The sequence below is a fragment of the Gallinula chloropus genome, assembly GCF_964237585.1.
Source record: "Gallinula chloropus genome assembly, contig: HAP1_SCAFFOLD_104, whole genome shotgun sequence".
Classification (NCBI taxonomy): domain Eukaryota; kingdom Metazoa; phylum Chordata; class Aves; order Gruiformes; family Rallidae; genus Gallinula; species Gallinula chloropus.
Window position 1 is genome coordinate 449136 of NW_028168341.1, and position 14804 is coordinate 463939.

A 14804-nucleotide genomic window follows, 5' to 3' on the forward strand; every position below is an offset into this window, starting at 1 on the left:
CGGTGGATCGAAGACACCTTTAATAACAACTGAGCAAGCTTTTATCCCCTCTCATGGCTGAGGCAGCAGCCTCCAGTCAGGTTTCTGGACTTTTCATTAATACAAGAACCACAACATTCCTATACAAAAGGTTGTCCCAGGGGCGTCCTTCTGTCTGCACCTTCCTTACCGTGACGCACAAATCACATCTCTACACGACCCTCTTTTCTACTTTTTCTCTTGCTTTTGCAGCTTCTCTCCAACGATGGGCATGGGTGCTGCCCTGACTGTGGTCCAGCAGGACCCTCATGTCCATTACCATGGTCAGGGCCAGGCATGGAGCAGTCTGGCCCCAAGAGCATTGCAAGAGAGGATGCCACTCCCAATTAGGTGCTCTCCAATTAACGCCTGCCAGGGATTTATTGCACCCAGCGTGTGCCCGCGGGCAGGCTGGGCTCTGCAAGGGGCTCCCGGCACCATTGCTGGCCCAGGGCAGCCCCGGCTTCGGAGAGGCGCTCCGGTCACCGGTGGGACAGGGACGTGGGTGGCACCCGGGGGCCCCTCATGCCCGGGCACCGTCCCCCTCCCCGGCCTGACAAGGTCACCCTGGGCAATGCCTGCACCAGGGCCGTGCCGGTGCCCTGACAATGGCCCCTTGTCATGCTGCGCCCGCACCACGCCAGGCGTCAGTGGCGCGGAGGTCGCTGCTGTCACCACCACACCCCAGCGCCTAATGAAAACAACTTTAATGAACCCCGGGTCATTAGCGCGCCGCTCCCCCGGTGTCACAGTTTTGTGTAGCTGGGTGCTGGGAGAGACATGGGACTGTAGAAAATGGTTGTTGTGAGGAGCTGCTGGAATTCTCTGTGGCCCCAAAGTGTAAATATTGGGCCAAAGCGCCTCTGTGAATCACATACAGGAGAAAAAAAAAAACCCTGCTGGCAGCTGCATTTTGCCACCAGAGAAGGGAGTGAGGAGATGTAACGAGCTGCGTAGACACGCAGGCTGGGGAGGGTTGGGGAGGAGGCGCCCCGGGTGTTGGAGAGAGAAAGATGCCCCTGCAGCCTGTGGAGAAACCCACGGTGGAGAGGGTGTTTCCCCCCACACACACAGTCCATGGAAAAGGCCAAGACCCCATCTGTGGCCAGTGGAGAGGCTCCACGCTGGATGGAACAGGTGGAGACACAGAGAAGAAGATGCTGTGACCCTACGTTGGAGCAAGCCTCTGCCAGCACTTGCAGCCCACAGAGATGAGTGAGAGAGAGATTTGCTGGGGGGAGGCTTGTGACCCCATGGAGGACTGGAGAGACATTGGGATTTATTACTGCCCGCCATAGCAGTGATCCACGGTGGGGCAGCTGATGAACAGGTAAAGCCCTGTGGGAAAGGACTCACATTGGAGAACTTTGTGGAGGACTGTCTGCTGTGGGTGGGACCCCACAGCATTTATTCCACACCCTCCCCCTGCTGCACCGTGGGGTCCCACCCATGGCTATTGATGTGCAGCAGGGGCTGGGGCCCTGGCACGCTGGCTCCCAGGAACCAGGATGGTTCCTGGCATCAGGTGGAACTGGGTATCCCATGGATTTAAATGGACTGACAGGGGTTTCAGCTCGCCCTGGGGGAGTGCAGGGCCCCATGGGTGGGCTCAGGGGCTGCTTCTCCTCCTCCTTCAGGGTTACACTGCCCAGACAGTCCTGGCACTGCCACCTCAGGCAAACATCCGCTCTGTATCGCTCCATCAGAGGGGCGAGGAGCTCCCGACCGCTCGCAATCAGGGGTGTCATCTCCACTCAGCCTTTGGCCAGCAACGGGAACACCCAGGGACTGGGAGCCAGAGCTCTCGTGTCCAGAAGCCACCAGTTTCCAAGTCCCAGTGGCCACGTTCAAACCACCTTTGGGAACGCTCCACCATTGAAGCGGATTCCCAGTTTGCCCAGAACGTGCCGGCACCGCAGGGACCACGGGCGGTGAACCACGACGGGCGACAGCCCCGCTGAGCCCGGGAAGGGGCCTGGGCTGGGGCTGCTTGCTGGTACCAGTGATTCAGTGACATGCAATAATGCTGAGGGGATGGATGTAGATAGAGTTTAACAGACAATTAATTAATAGAATGTCAACTGTTTGTCGTAAAACTTGCTGTCTGGCGTAAATCTTGGTGTTTGCTGTGGTGTGCATGAGTGAGTGATTGTGAAATCAAGTTACTGTAAACTAAGTAAAGGGCCCCAATTTGTAGTCCCGAATCCCTGTGAAGAGATTGGTTGGAACTTGTGGTAGATATTAGATGAAGGTTGAGATCAAAAACTTAATACAGATCTCGAAGAGCAATAAAACTAAGAGAAAGGAATATGTGGGAAATGAAATATTTCCACCGTGTCTAATCTAATTGATCCAAGATGTGGTGAATCGCATGCAAAGTTACTGTGAACCATATCCCTTCTTTGTCTACTATAAAGTTATGAGTCACGTGGTGTAGCAACTTTCTCCCCCTGATGTCCAATAGAGATACAGATAGAAACTCTTGATTAACTAAACAAAACTAATCTTTTTCAGTGCACAGAACTGTATAACTGAACAAAAACAAAACTTTATTACTATGCACAACTATAACAACAATAAAAAAGACACAATAAGAAAAATAATAAAAATAATAATAAGTGCTGACAATACAAAACATTCCATTTTAAAGCGTCGCTCCCACATATCCGCATCAGCTGGAGCAGAAGCCTGGGTCCTCTGCCTAGAATTAAAACAACAGAAAAGGAAAATTTAGATTCTTTCTAAATTATCTGAGCTTGAAGAGACCTTTTAGTCTCAGTAACACCCACCTGTCTGGTTGTTCCGGTGGGTAAAGCCGCACTCGTTTGAAAGGCGATGACAACCTGTAAGTCTAAGGACAAGGGGACAATATACCACTACAGCCATAGCAAGGACATTGTCCCTACTGCCTGGCTATAGTGCTGTAGAAAGGAACATCTACCACTCGTGGAGTTGTAGGCGCATCCTGTGATTCAGGCAAGGGAATTGGGGTCTCACCCCCACCAGCACCAGCCACTTTGTACTGCTCTGCTGCTTGACTGCGTGTTCACCTAACTGTGTTTTTGGAAACGCGCAGGCGCAGTTTTCCCCCTACATCCCCACAGAAAGTACTAGAAAGGGAAGGATCAAACTGTAACCGTCGCAGTCTAATCCTAAAATGATGGGTAACAATCAAAGTGGAGCCTCTAAGAAGAATCCCCTAGGGTGTGTGCTAGCCCACTGGAAGGAATTGGTGGGATCAGGAGGCACTGAAAATAAGAAAACAGTTATGAAATATTGTAATCAGTAGTGGCCTTGGGATAAATTAGAAGATGGGGCTCAATGGAACATTAGATTATAACACCTTATTACAATTGATGTTATTTCTAAGAAGAGAAGGAAAATGGGATGAAATTACATATCTGGATATGTTTTATACCCTCCAACACCATCCAGAGTGGCAAAGGGAGTGTGGATTAGTCCCACCACAAGATCCTATGGTACTAGCACTCGAGAGGGAGAATAAAAAACACAAAGGTAAACTGAGGCGGTGTTGCTCGACGTGCAGTATAGGGCAGAGGTGTACCAGACCCGATAAAATTTACCAGGTACCAGAACAGGATCTGAACGATAGTTTTAAGCCTCCCCCTCGGCTGCAGGAACAGGATGAGGACTCGGATGCAGCTTATACTTCTCAGCAAGTTAGAGAGTCTATTTTCTGCACGTCAATCTCACCTCTTTCCGGGGTGTAAACCTGACTCGCACGTTGTAGCGCTGTCCCGGAGTCAGGGTCCCGGCCGAGGGCAGCACCTGGAAGACACAGCGCTTGTTCTTCCACTGCTGGAGCAGCTTTTGTTTAATGTACAGTGGAAGATACTTGTCCACCTGGGCACAGGAAGGAACCTTGTGAGGTCTCTTTGGGCTGTGAAGACAGACCCTCAAGTTCCCACAGTGCTCTGAGACACCATCACGGCGCCAAGAGCACCCACATCCAGATCAGATGTGGCCACTACAGCCTAGAACTGGAGGGAAAACCTGTGGGCAGGGCAGGCAGACGGGCAGGCACCGTCCTTGGAGGAGGACGAATGGGTGAAGGTGGCAGAGAAGCAAAGCATCAGCTGCTCAACAAGTCCAGGTGAACCAGCCTTGCTCCATACCCTCCAATCTCCCTCCCACGAGCCGTCCCCATGCGGTGAGGCACCCACAGCAGCAGAAAAGGCACGAGAGGCACAGAAAACCCAACCGAGAAGTTACGTGTCCCGCGTCGTCTCTTCCTCCTTTTCACAATGGGCTCATTCACGGTGATGGAACAGGGGACCTGGAGTTGGTTGTTGAGCTGGATGGTTTCTTCCTGACTCTGTCCACACTGGACAGCAGCAAACTCCAGTCTGTCCCTGGACACGCAGACGGATGGCTCAGCCACACTGGCACGCAGACGGATGGGAAATGTGGGGCCTTCTTCTGCCTAGTGAGGGGCAGAGCATCCAGCTGAAGGTCCAGGCAACATCTGCTGCTGCCCCCAACCTGACAGCTGCCTCAAAAGGCCGTGCTGGCACAAGGAGATGAGGAAGAATACACTACCTTGATGGGCAGGACAACATTCACTTCTCCCACCGGCAGGTTGGCACTCTGCGGGTCAAAGCGCACTTCAAAGGTCTCGGTCTCACAGAAGGGCAGGTTCTTCACGCAGCCCAGATCCACACTAAAACCTTGAATGGGTGAAAATAAAGCAGCTGAGATACACCAGCATCGTGAAATTGGTCACAAGTATCTTCAGACCATATGGGTGTCCACAGGACTGTCAGGCAGAAGGACCCTTTGTGTCTCCAGAGAAGACTGCCACTCCTTCTCTCTTGTCACCGCTCAAAGGGAAAGGAATTTCACAGCCTGAATTCAAGACCCGCAGGGTAAAACGGAAACCCATCAGCTGAGGAGCACCAGCAATTCCTTCACCAGGCCCCCAGGAAGGATGCGCAGATCTCTCCAAAGAACCTCCAGGGAAGATTCCCCTGTGCTGTGGTGCTGCTTGGAAGACAATTTAGAGGAGACACCTGACCACCCTTCAGACGCAGCAAGTCACCATCTGATGGTCCTCAAGGACCTGTTTTGAAAGCCTGTTTTGACCTCACAGGCTGTTGTCTCAAGAGAGGCTAAAGCAGCACTGTGCCATTACGAACTCTAAACAAAGCACTTCCAAAGCACCAAGGGTCCCGTCTGCTCCCAACACAAGCTCATGGAGCGCACAAAGACACTCAGGAGATGCTCCTGGTAGCCAAGAGCAGAAGATGCTGAGAGGTGACCAAGGTGATCAGCCCATGGAGCCCCCGCAATGAAGCGTCAGGGCAGCCCAGGTGGCTGGACACTGCGGGACAGGAGAGTTCCGGCTGCAGAGCACCGAGCAGGGGGAGGAAGGAAGAGAAAACGATGCAAAAGAGCACTCAAAACCCTTCCCCGTGGCCCCAGCTCATCTGTCAGAGACAGGTCCTTCAAGCCCGCGGGAAGTCTCTCCAGCATGGGTTACCGGTGCCACACAGAGCCCGTCCGTCGGCGCAGAAGGACGCGGGGAGCTGCCCGGGGTTGGTGATCTTCACGACGTGCCTGTGGATGTCACCAAGAACGACGTGGCCAAAGTCCAGGATGTACTCGGGCAGCTCCACTCTGGAAGGAGAAGCAAGGAGAGTCCTTAAGGTGGAGGAGGATGCAAACAAAGCAGGTGCTTCTGTAGTCACTGCTGCAGAAACTCCAGCCCATGAAGCCCAAGGTCTGATCTTCTGCTAAGAAGACTTTGGTACGTCACGGGGCACCCAGGTCCAAGCTTTTATCAGCTACTAACAGGTTCTTAGAATAAAATGAGTTTAAACAGACACTGGGCACAACTCCTCTGCTGTGAAAAGCCACTGGAAAAAAGTCCTCAGGCTGCTCACTGGTAGCACGTCCAAACTGTCAGGACCAACCCCCTTCTCAAGTCCCCAGCTATTCCCAGAGACAAGGAGCTCCCAGGAGCAGGGGCGCACCACTGTGCGCTACCATCAGAGCACAGGGGCCCTACTAACTTGAGAAGCCTCCGACGAGCACACTGGTCAAAGGCAGCGTCCTCTGGGGAACCGGAGGAGAGAGCTTTCTGCTGCTCCAGGGCGTGCTGCTCCATCAGCATGTTCTCCATCTCCATCTGCAGCCCAACGTCCAGCTGAGGAAAACAAAGACAGTGGCTGGTTAGCAAAGGCAAGTTAATCCCACCCTGCTCTTGGTAAGAAGCAGGAAGAAGTCCTTCACTCTGAGGGTGGTGAGACCCTGGCACAGCTTGCCCAAGGAGGTGGTGGAGGCTTCATGCCTGAAGACGTTCAAGGATGAAGCTTTGAGCAACCTGATTTACTTAAAGGTGTCCCTACTCGCTGCAGGGGGTAGATGGCCTCTGGATGTCCCTGCCAATACAGTCTATGATGGGGTCCTTCTGTCCAGCTGCTCAGAATCTGCCAGGACCATATCTGAAGGGAGATGAACTCCAGCACCTTCGCCTGCTCAGCCACCCTTATGCAAGCTGATCTGACCAAACAAGTCAAGGACCTGCCAGAGCTCCAACTAGCTGCCTGTCCCCAGCTGCTGCCAGGGCAGCTCAGACAAAAGCTCTCTCCATGAGGGAACCACATCAGCGCTGACAGCTCTTGGAGACACATCTCAGTTGCTTGAGCACAGTCTTCAGGACCTCCCACTCGGGCACTCAGGAAGCTCAGGCACCCACGGGAAGGACTACTACCAGAGGAGCCCCATGTTTGTGGCCAGCCCAGGGGAGCCAGCTGCAAGGGGGACAAGTGACACAGGGAGAGGGTGGCCCCTGCCAAACAGGGCAGCAGCCGGTCTCACCACAGTGCCAGAGTCGTCCATGGGTGGCTCGCTGGCCGTGGCCTCCCCGACAACCACCGCGTCGTCTCTCTGGCTGCCTCCTCCAAGCTTTTCTTTTGCCTCTTTGAGGATGTGCTCATAGTTCTCATTTCCTGAAGGAAGAAAACAGCCACAAATAGAAGTGTGGGCGCAGCGGCGTCCCCGTTAAAGCTGGGAAGCTCCACACCCCCAGCGTTGGCCCTTCCCACAAACACATTCCTCCAGCAACGCATGGAAAGAGGATGCTGCTTTTCTTCTATGTTCTCTCCCACCCATCTTCCTCCACACAAGGGAGCATCTCATCCCCCCCACCCCTGCCCAAATCCCTGCCAGCCCACATTACAGCTTTCCCCAACACTGCTTTCTAGCTGTCCCCTTTATCCAGGCCACCAACAGATGACACTGGCCAGGATGGCTCTCTGGAGCAAAGCCCATGTGCTTCTAGAAAGCAACCAGAAGAACAACAGCCCTGAAACCTCCAGGCTTGGTGGAGGTGGGTGTGAGCTGCCCTATGAGCATGACGACACAGGGGGACAGAAAAAGACCCCCAGGGGACCTTCCCGAGGAGCAGTCAGACAGTGCTCACCTTTGATTCTCCTCGGAAGGTCCAAATAAATCCTGGGAAAATTCCCCTCTCCTTTCAGCCTGATCTCTTCTGGCTCCAGGTGACCCACTTGGATCTGGAAGGTCCTGCAGAAGACTCCAGGCACTCCCGGCAGGTGATAGACAGTGAGCACTTGCTCTCTGCCAGGTCCAATGTAACCCTGGAGGTGTGGAAGAAGAGGAGGGGAATTCAACCAGAGGGCTTGGCGGAGGGGTGGCTCAGACCACCGGTAAGCTGAGATGAGAAGGCACCTTGCAGGTTCTCACACAACACATCGCCTTCCAGCTTCCCTGCACCCAAAAGCTCAAGTCTCCTACACCGGGCTGTGGTTTGTCCTCCTGCCAACACTGCCCACCCTCTGCCAGACCCAAGCAGCAAAGAAAAGCCCTTCTGCCAGCTGCTGTGGAGGAGGAGCGGCGTGCCCAAACTCTCAGCAGGGCCAGCAGCTCCTGTCACGGCACTGCAGTGGCTCCCAGGCTGGTGTCCAAGAGCCTGACCTCTTACTCATGAGCCCAACCAACAGCTCCTGCCTGGGTGGTTACACCAAGGGTACATGGCACGATCTAGACTCACAGTGACCTGCAAACTTACACCCCTGGAAAAGCAGAGGCAGAGGCTCGGACGAGCTCCAGGGATGAAGGGGTTCCCCACAAATCCCCTCCTCACTGGGCTCCTAGAGAAGAGCTGTCTGAGCCTGGAGTTGGGCTCATGCCAAGCAGGTTGAGAGCCAATACAAACAGGTGGCAACACTGCTCAGGGGACAGGGCACAGACACAGCTCTTCTCAGCTCACTGGGCTGGACCTTCAGCTCCCTGCTCGCCCCCCCACGCCGCAGGGAGAAGCTGCTGAGCAGGACACATCCTGCCTCTTGGTCCCCGGAGCCCCGGACTCCAGCTCCCAACACGGCATCTGCAAAAGCAAGTCCTGCCAAGCTGCTTGCACAGCAGCAACTGCCCAGGGCCAAGCAGAGCCGTGTCCTCTGGAGCAGTGACACCCCTGGAGACTAGCACGAGGACATATGAAAGCCATTTGGCCTCCTCTTCCCATTGCCAGGAGGGACACGGATAGGAATGCTGCTTCAGCTGAGGGATCCAGGCAGAACCCAGGCACTGGGACAGGGGATGCTACGAGCTGGAGAAGCGAGGGGCCGGCGCGAGTTCCGACACAGGAGCTGCGTGCCCAAGAGAGGGACTATTTATGTCCTTAGTGCTGACAGGAGGCAGGCAGGGACCTGGAGGAAGTCCTGTCCCACCACCCAACCCTGAGGGGAAGGAGATGCTCAGGAGACCTTGCACCATCCCGCTCCAGTGCCGCTACCAGCACAACTTCACCTGGTACAACTAGGACTCTGCTTGCCCAACCTTTTGTTCCTCCCCTATAACCCCCTCCTGGGCAGCCTGATGTGGAGCCAGCGTCAACCCCTCGTGCTACTCACGGTGCTGGGCAGGACCAGGGGCACGCCAGGCTGAGGACTGTCCGCGGTGGCCGTGCTGGGGCTCAGCACCACGTAGGTGAATCCCATCTTCCCGCTGTTCCGCAGGGTGACCTCTGATTTGGTGACTTCGGTAAACAGCTGGAGAGAAGACAGAGGGGCGGGAAACTGAGGACACACATCTGGATGTTGGCAATCTCCTCCTGCTGACACTGGGATGAGAGCCGATGGACACAACACAAGAGAGAGGCAGAGGAAGAGGAGGGACGGGCACCTGACTCTCCCAGGCCAACCTGAGGAACCCACGCAGGTATTTATGGCAGCGCGCAGAGGTGCAGCAACCACCACAAAAAGCTCAGTAATAAACAGATGACCACTGCTGGAAACATCTGGTCAGGCTGGATGAGGCTCTGAGCAACCTGACCTAGTGGAAGATGTCCCTGCTCAGTGAAGGTGGACAAGATGACCTCTAAGGTCCCTTCCAACCCAAACTGTTCTAGGATTTTAAGATACAAGTCCTCAGCACTTTAAGGCGTCATCTGACAGCCAGCTGAAACACAAAGGAGGACCATGGCTCCCACCAGGAAGCTTCTTCTGTTACCAGCCCCCTTGAGCTGGGGGTGCTCAGTGGTCTGGACAGCAACCCTTAACTAGTGCCAAGGACCTTCTTGGCCGAGCCCCTATTCAGTCTCTGATCCATCTCCAGTGAGCTTAGTTCCCTCGGACTTCCCCCGCTTCTCGGATTGATGGAGCCCTGGATGGAGCCCTGGATGGAGCAGAGCCTCTGCAAAGGCTTCAAGGAAATTCAGGACAGATCAAGGCAACCGCCCCATCCAGCATGGCCAGCCCACCGTGGTCTGGTCTATGGAGAGTACTGAAAGAGACCATCTCCTTGGACCCCAGGATCCGGGAGCGGATCTGCAGATGGATGTCTCAGGGCACAACTCCCTGGAGATCACCGCCTGCCCTGGGAGCCAGAGTTCGTTGAAGAGGAGGGATTCCCAGCTTCAGGAAGGGCAATGGAGATGACCATTAAAACCAGCTTGGACACAGGACCTGTCACCCCAAAGCTGCACCTCCAAGCCAAACAACCAAAGAAGCCAGTGAGAGTCCTGGACCTCGGTGGGCAGCCACCTGCCAGGGATGGTCTCGAGGATTCCTGCCAAGAGAAGCGCCTGGTACCTGCAGCCCGCAGTCCATCTCCGTGCTGTCCAGGAGGTAGTGGATGAGCGAGGCCTCCCCACGCAGCGCAACCTCATAGGTCGGGCCTCCCTCCACGCGGCACAGCGCCGTGACACGGGCAATGATGTCTGCATGGCCAGAGAAGGTGACCCTGACCCGCTCGCTCTCGCCCGGCTGCAGCACGCCGTACAGCGGCAGGATGTGGAAAACCTGGAGGAAGGGGAAGAGACACTGAGACATCAGGTGTGGAAATGGGTGCAGGAGAGGAGGGAGCCACTGCTTGCAGCAAAGGACAGACATGGCTGGAGGGCCTCTTCCTCAAACCCAGTCTCATCCTGCAGCCACCCTGCCTAAAAGTGGAAAGACCATGGGGAAAATCTTCTCCCATACTCAGTAATGAATGCGTAAGCTGGGGGAGGCAACGCTGGTGGGAGGTGTAGAAAATCACCTACCTCTGTTTCCAGGGTGTCATCTGCATCTGGTGGCTGTGGGACAGAATCCCCCACCCCTGCCAGGGCTTCAAGTGGCTCCTCCACACTCCCATTCCCGAGGATGCTCTCTGAAGGTGCTGGGCACTCCAGCTGAGCTCCCTCCTCCTTTGGTGGTTTGGCTTTTGTGAAAGAATTTGGTGTTGGAGGAGTTAACCTGGAAAACAACAAAGCTTTGATGGTGGAGCTGCAGTGGGAAGGAGGGAGGGCAGCAGGAGCAGCTCCTTGGCAGGATCCGGCACCAAGGTGGGAGCTCAGCAGCTCCATAAGTGGGTCAGAGCAGGTCAGTGCTTGGGGACGATGCCGGTATAGCGGCGGTGCCGGCAGCCGGGTGCAAGGAGCAGCAGATGGGGACAGGGGTGAACACCTCACCGGGGTGGGGAGCGTGGCAGCAAAGGGAGACACACACGAACCCTGCAACAAGCCCAGACTGGAGGGCAAAGGGACAGAGCCAGGCAGCCATGGGCTGGTACAGACCCAGCAGCACCCTCCCAAAAGCACCTGCCACCCCAGACCGTGCCTTCCCCACCTGCAGAGCCACGGCAAGAAGTTCTGTGGCTCAGCCAGACACTGATGCAGAACATCTCCCCAAGAGTGACCCACAGCCGCGGGTCGGTACGAGCAAGCAGCGACGCTGGTGGCTTTCTCTACGTGTAACAAGGCAGGATGGAGCCAGAGCTGGAATGGAGCCGGGGCTGGGATGGAGCCGGGGCTGGGATGGGTTGGAGCCTCCAGCCTGCTGTGCCTCAACTGGACAGAGCCCAGCACTGCACGGGACACCCAGGTACCTCAGCTGCCTTCGGGCAGCCTGACTTCTTCTGGGTGAGAAGGGAGGTGCCTGTGCCAATGGGACACACACACCGGGAGCGCCTGGAGACTCTCCAGCCACACACCGGTCTGACCACCATTCTATCCATCTCACCGTCACCAGCCCTGACGGTTGATTCCCTCCATGTCAGACCCAGTTAGTTTCATCTGATAATTTACAATACCAACAGTGCTTAACGTGGACCAGAAAAATAGATCTGACATGCTGCCCTTCTGCGGGGCTCTTAATGAGCAATGTGAGGTGTTAATAGCTTGGAGACCGTCTTCATTTCCAGCTCTGCCACAAGGATCACATGGTGTCTCCTGAGGGACCCTGATTGAGCACATTACCGCTTAATTAACATGCGGAGCAGAAAAGGGAGCTGTCCTAAATGGCCACAGCGCTAACGAGCCAGCAAAGGGGCAATGCCAAACCCTTTGGAGGAGAGGATCCTGCCAGAAGGACACTCACGACCCTCAAGGCAACAGAGCTGGGTGACTCGGCATCTGCTGGAAGAACCAGCACCTGCGGGCTTGCGTCCAGCAAAGCCAATTGTTCTAGGACTCGGAAGAGCTGCCCCTCAATGGGTAACTTCGCTCCGTTTCCCGGGGCGGTATGGAAAAACCATTGGCTGCTGCAATTAAACTGCCCAGAGTCAACTTCTGACCTATGCAAGAGAGGCCACAGCGGGAAGAACCGCTCGAAAACGCCTTTAGAGATGCGCTACAGCACAACTGAGAGATTGCTCTTGGGCTTGGAAAGCACAGGCCAGCACTGGGTGGCCCTGGTGCCCAGGGACGTGGGGACAAGTCCTCCTACTGACACCTACTGCTGCACCCAAAGCCGCAGCAGAACCCGCCGGAACACACAACACACAACGAGCGCCGGAACACACACAACAGCCGCTGTGTGAATGCCATGGTCAGCAGAACACATGAGAACTCAGTTCAAGGTGGCGCTTGCCTCGAGCCATGGAAATCCCCACCTCAAGCTGTGGAGAAGCCCCACTCCCTGGGCACCTTCCCTGCCTGAAGCTGGGAGGTGCTTTTTCCACAAGGGAAAGTGAAAGGGATTTGTCGGATGCTACACAAACCATCTCAGGCTTTGCAAAGGACAAACGGGACAGCGGACGAAGAGCTTCAAGGAGAGGTGCACGTACCTCAGGTGGCTTGTGGAGTCGTCCACCAGGAACAGCCAGTGGTACTGGACGGGCAGCGGGCTGCAGTTGGTCATCTGAATGTGGCGCTCGTGTTCGGTGTCATTCAAGACGCAGCCAAAGTCCAAGGTTGTGGTCTGGATATGGAGATTTGGGAAGAAGACTTCTCCCCGAATGGTGACTTGCTCCTCATGAGGGTGCTCAGGAAACTGTATCTTCAGAGTTTTCCCTGCTTCCCAACTATTCCAACCCTCTTCAAAAGCAGGGTTAAACCCGATGGAGAGATTAAGTTCCTTCCCGGTCCCCAGCTTTATGGGCTGCAAGAAGATGACGAGTATTAACCACTGGTGTGATGAAGTTCCGAGCACAAAACGCCTCAGTGTTCAAAGTGCAACCCCAACGTGGGCTTCTTGCTTCAGCCTTCATTTTCTTTATAACGTGCCCCTGACCATGCAGCACAACGTTCTTCTCTGAGACTCTCAGGCTCACCCCCTTGTGCTCTACACCCATAATGGAAGAGGGAAATAAATCCTGGCGTGCCCTGACTCTAGAGGAACCCCTTTGTCTTCACACTCAACATGAGCCCTAGGGCACTGTGCCCTCAGCCTGGAGAGGGCTCATCACCTGCATGGCAACGGTGGCCGTGCTTCCAACATGTCTCTAGCAGAGCCCATGTCTCACACCTCCCACCGCCAGCAGCGCAGGTGACAAGCGCCTCGGCCTTCCCAAGGGCAGAGCTGCCCTCAAAGAGAGCAAGCAGCTCTTCAGGTCACCCAAGGAGGGCTTCCAAGAGACACCTTCACCTCACGGTTGGCCCACACCTAGGTTCCTGCTCCGAGTTGTCTTAGAGCCAGGAGGTATTTCCCCAATTGAGGTGGTATTTTCTCTGCTTTTCAAACCTGATGCTGTTCATGCCAACTGACTGCCAATTCAAAGGAATAACCACCTCTCCTGGAGGGCTTCCCAACGGAAACGCACCCCCACCCCCCTCCCTCTTCAAACCCCACCAGCGGGAAGGTCTGGGGCTGCTCACCTGGTCTGGCAGGGGCTGCTGGGACGCACTGCAGACCCAGAAGGGTTGCTCTACCATCAGGACGATGCTGAGCGGCAGGGAGGAGGTGTTTTTTAAAGAGAGAGGCTTGTACTGAAGGCTCAGGACATCGCTGGGTTGCTAAAGACAAGGGGAAAAAACAGGGAGGGGGGTGACTCACCGCCCTTCGGTGAAGTTAAGCAGTCCCACCTCTAAAAACACGGTCGCTTTGCTCACAGACCACCTCACGGGGGGTTTGGGGGGTGAGGAGGGCGTTTGGCATCGCTCGGCCACAGCGACCTGCTCTCCCGCCCCAGTCCCAACACAGGAGGATGGCTGTGAGAGGCCCATGCTGTTCTTGTGGGTCCCACACACCTGGCCATGGGCTCAGCAGCTCGATTCTGCCTCCAGCTCAAGAAAGGCAAAATAGAGCTGGAGAGATGGTCCCCAACCCCACAGGGGAGAAATAATGATCTCAGTGTTGATGGCAATAGCTTGGTCCTGCTCAAACCAATGGCAAAGCCCTGAGGACTTGGAGAAGATGTTTAACTTCCTTCCCTGAAGGCCATCACACCCCTCCGTGGGCTTTCAGTCCTCAGCCATGCTACTAAACACCAGGACCCAACCCAGAGACCTACCTTCTCCACCCGGAAAGACATTGCTCTGGGCGACACTTGCAGGGTGGGAGCAATGAACTCGCACGTGACAGCCACTTGCATTATCTTTCTCTTCCCAAACTGGTTCCCCACGTTGGCATGACACACCAGCCGCTCCTTCACTACCTGTGGGCAAGAGTCACACGTCACCCACCAAGTGCCAGCAGGGAGCCCAGAAAACACCATGGAATTTGCAAGCCGTGGACACAGAAGGAATTTGATAGCCTGGATAAACCCATGCCATGGGATCTTGGCCATCAACCCTCCACAACTATTACACTGCCATAAAGCTACAGTCACTGGTCTCCTTGGTAGTCCTCTCTTCATGCTCCATCCTACTTATTCTGCTCTCCCAAAATCCTTAGTGCTACACCCCAACGTCCACAAAAGGCACCCACAAAGTCAGGTGGAACTGGAATAATCCGCCTCCCCCCGCAAACTGTTATCGCCACGATGTGCCCTGCTGCTCAGCATGATCATCATGCCGGAAAACATCATCTAGGTCCAACCCTCTGCCATGGGCAGGGACACCCTCCCTAGACCAGGCAGGCCAAAGCCCCATCCAACCTGGC

At 55.2% G+C, this 14804-nt stretch overlaps 1 protein-coding gene across 1 annotated transcript in view; it reads right to left on the reverse strand.

Moving 5' to 3' along the window:
* Window positions 1-2546: 2546 nt before the first annotated feature.
* The window catches only part of LOC311204606 (hydrocephalus-inducing protein-like), a 39801-nt gene continuing 27543 nt past the window's right edge, over window positions 2547-14804 (reverse strand). The window contains exons 18-32 of the mRNA XM_084281008.1: window positions 14215-14358; window positions 13580-13717; window positions 12550-12863; window positions 10547-10739; window positions 10095-10304; window positions 8916-9053; window positions 7463-7640; window positions 6859-6989; window positions 6051-6184; window positions 5519-5655; window positions 4579-4706; window positions 4241-4462; window positions 3733-3882; window positions 2808-2869; window positions 2547-2719 (exon numbers count right to left, since the gene is read on the reverse strand). Of these exons, the coding sequence (XP_084137134.1) occupies window positions 2584-2719; window positions 2808-2869; window positions 3733-3882; window positions 4241-4462; window positions 4579-4706; window positions 5519-5655; window positions 6051-6184; window positions 6859-6989; window positions 7463-7640; window positions 8916-9053; window positions 10095-10304; window positions 10547-10739; window positions 12550-12863; window positions 13580-13717; window positions 14215-14358 (2415 nt within the window). The 3' untranslated portion in view covers window positions 2547-2583. The remainder of the gene's footprint in view (window positions 2720-2807; window positions 2870-3732; window positions 3883-4240; window positions 4463-4578; window positions 4707-5518; window positions 5656-6050; window positions 6185-6858; window positions 6990-7462; window positions 7641-8915; window positions 9054-10094; window positions 10305-10546; window positions 10740-12549; window positions 12864-13579; window positions 13718-14214; window positions 14359-14804) is intronic.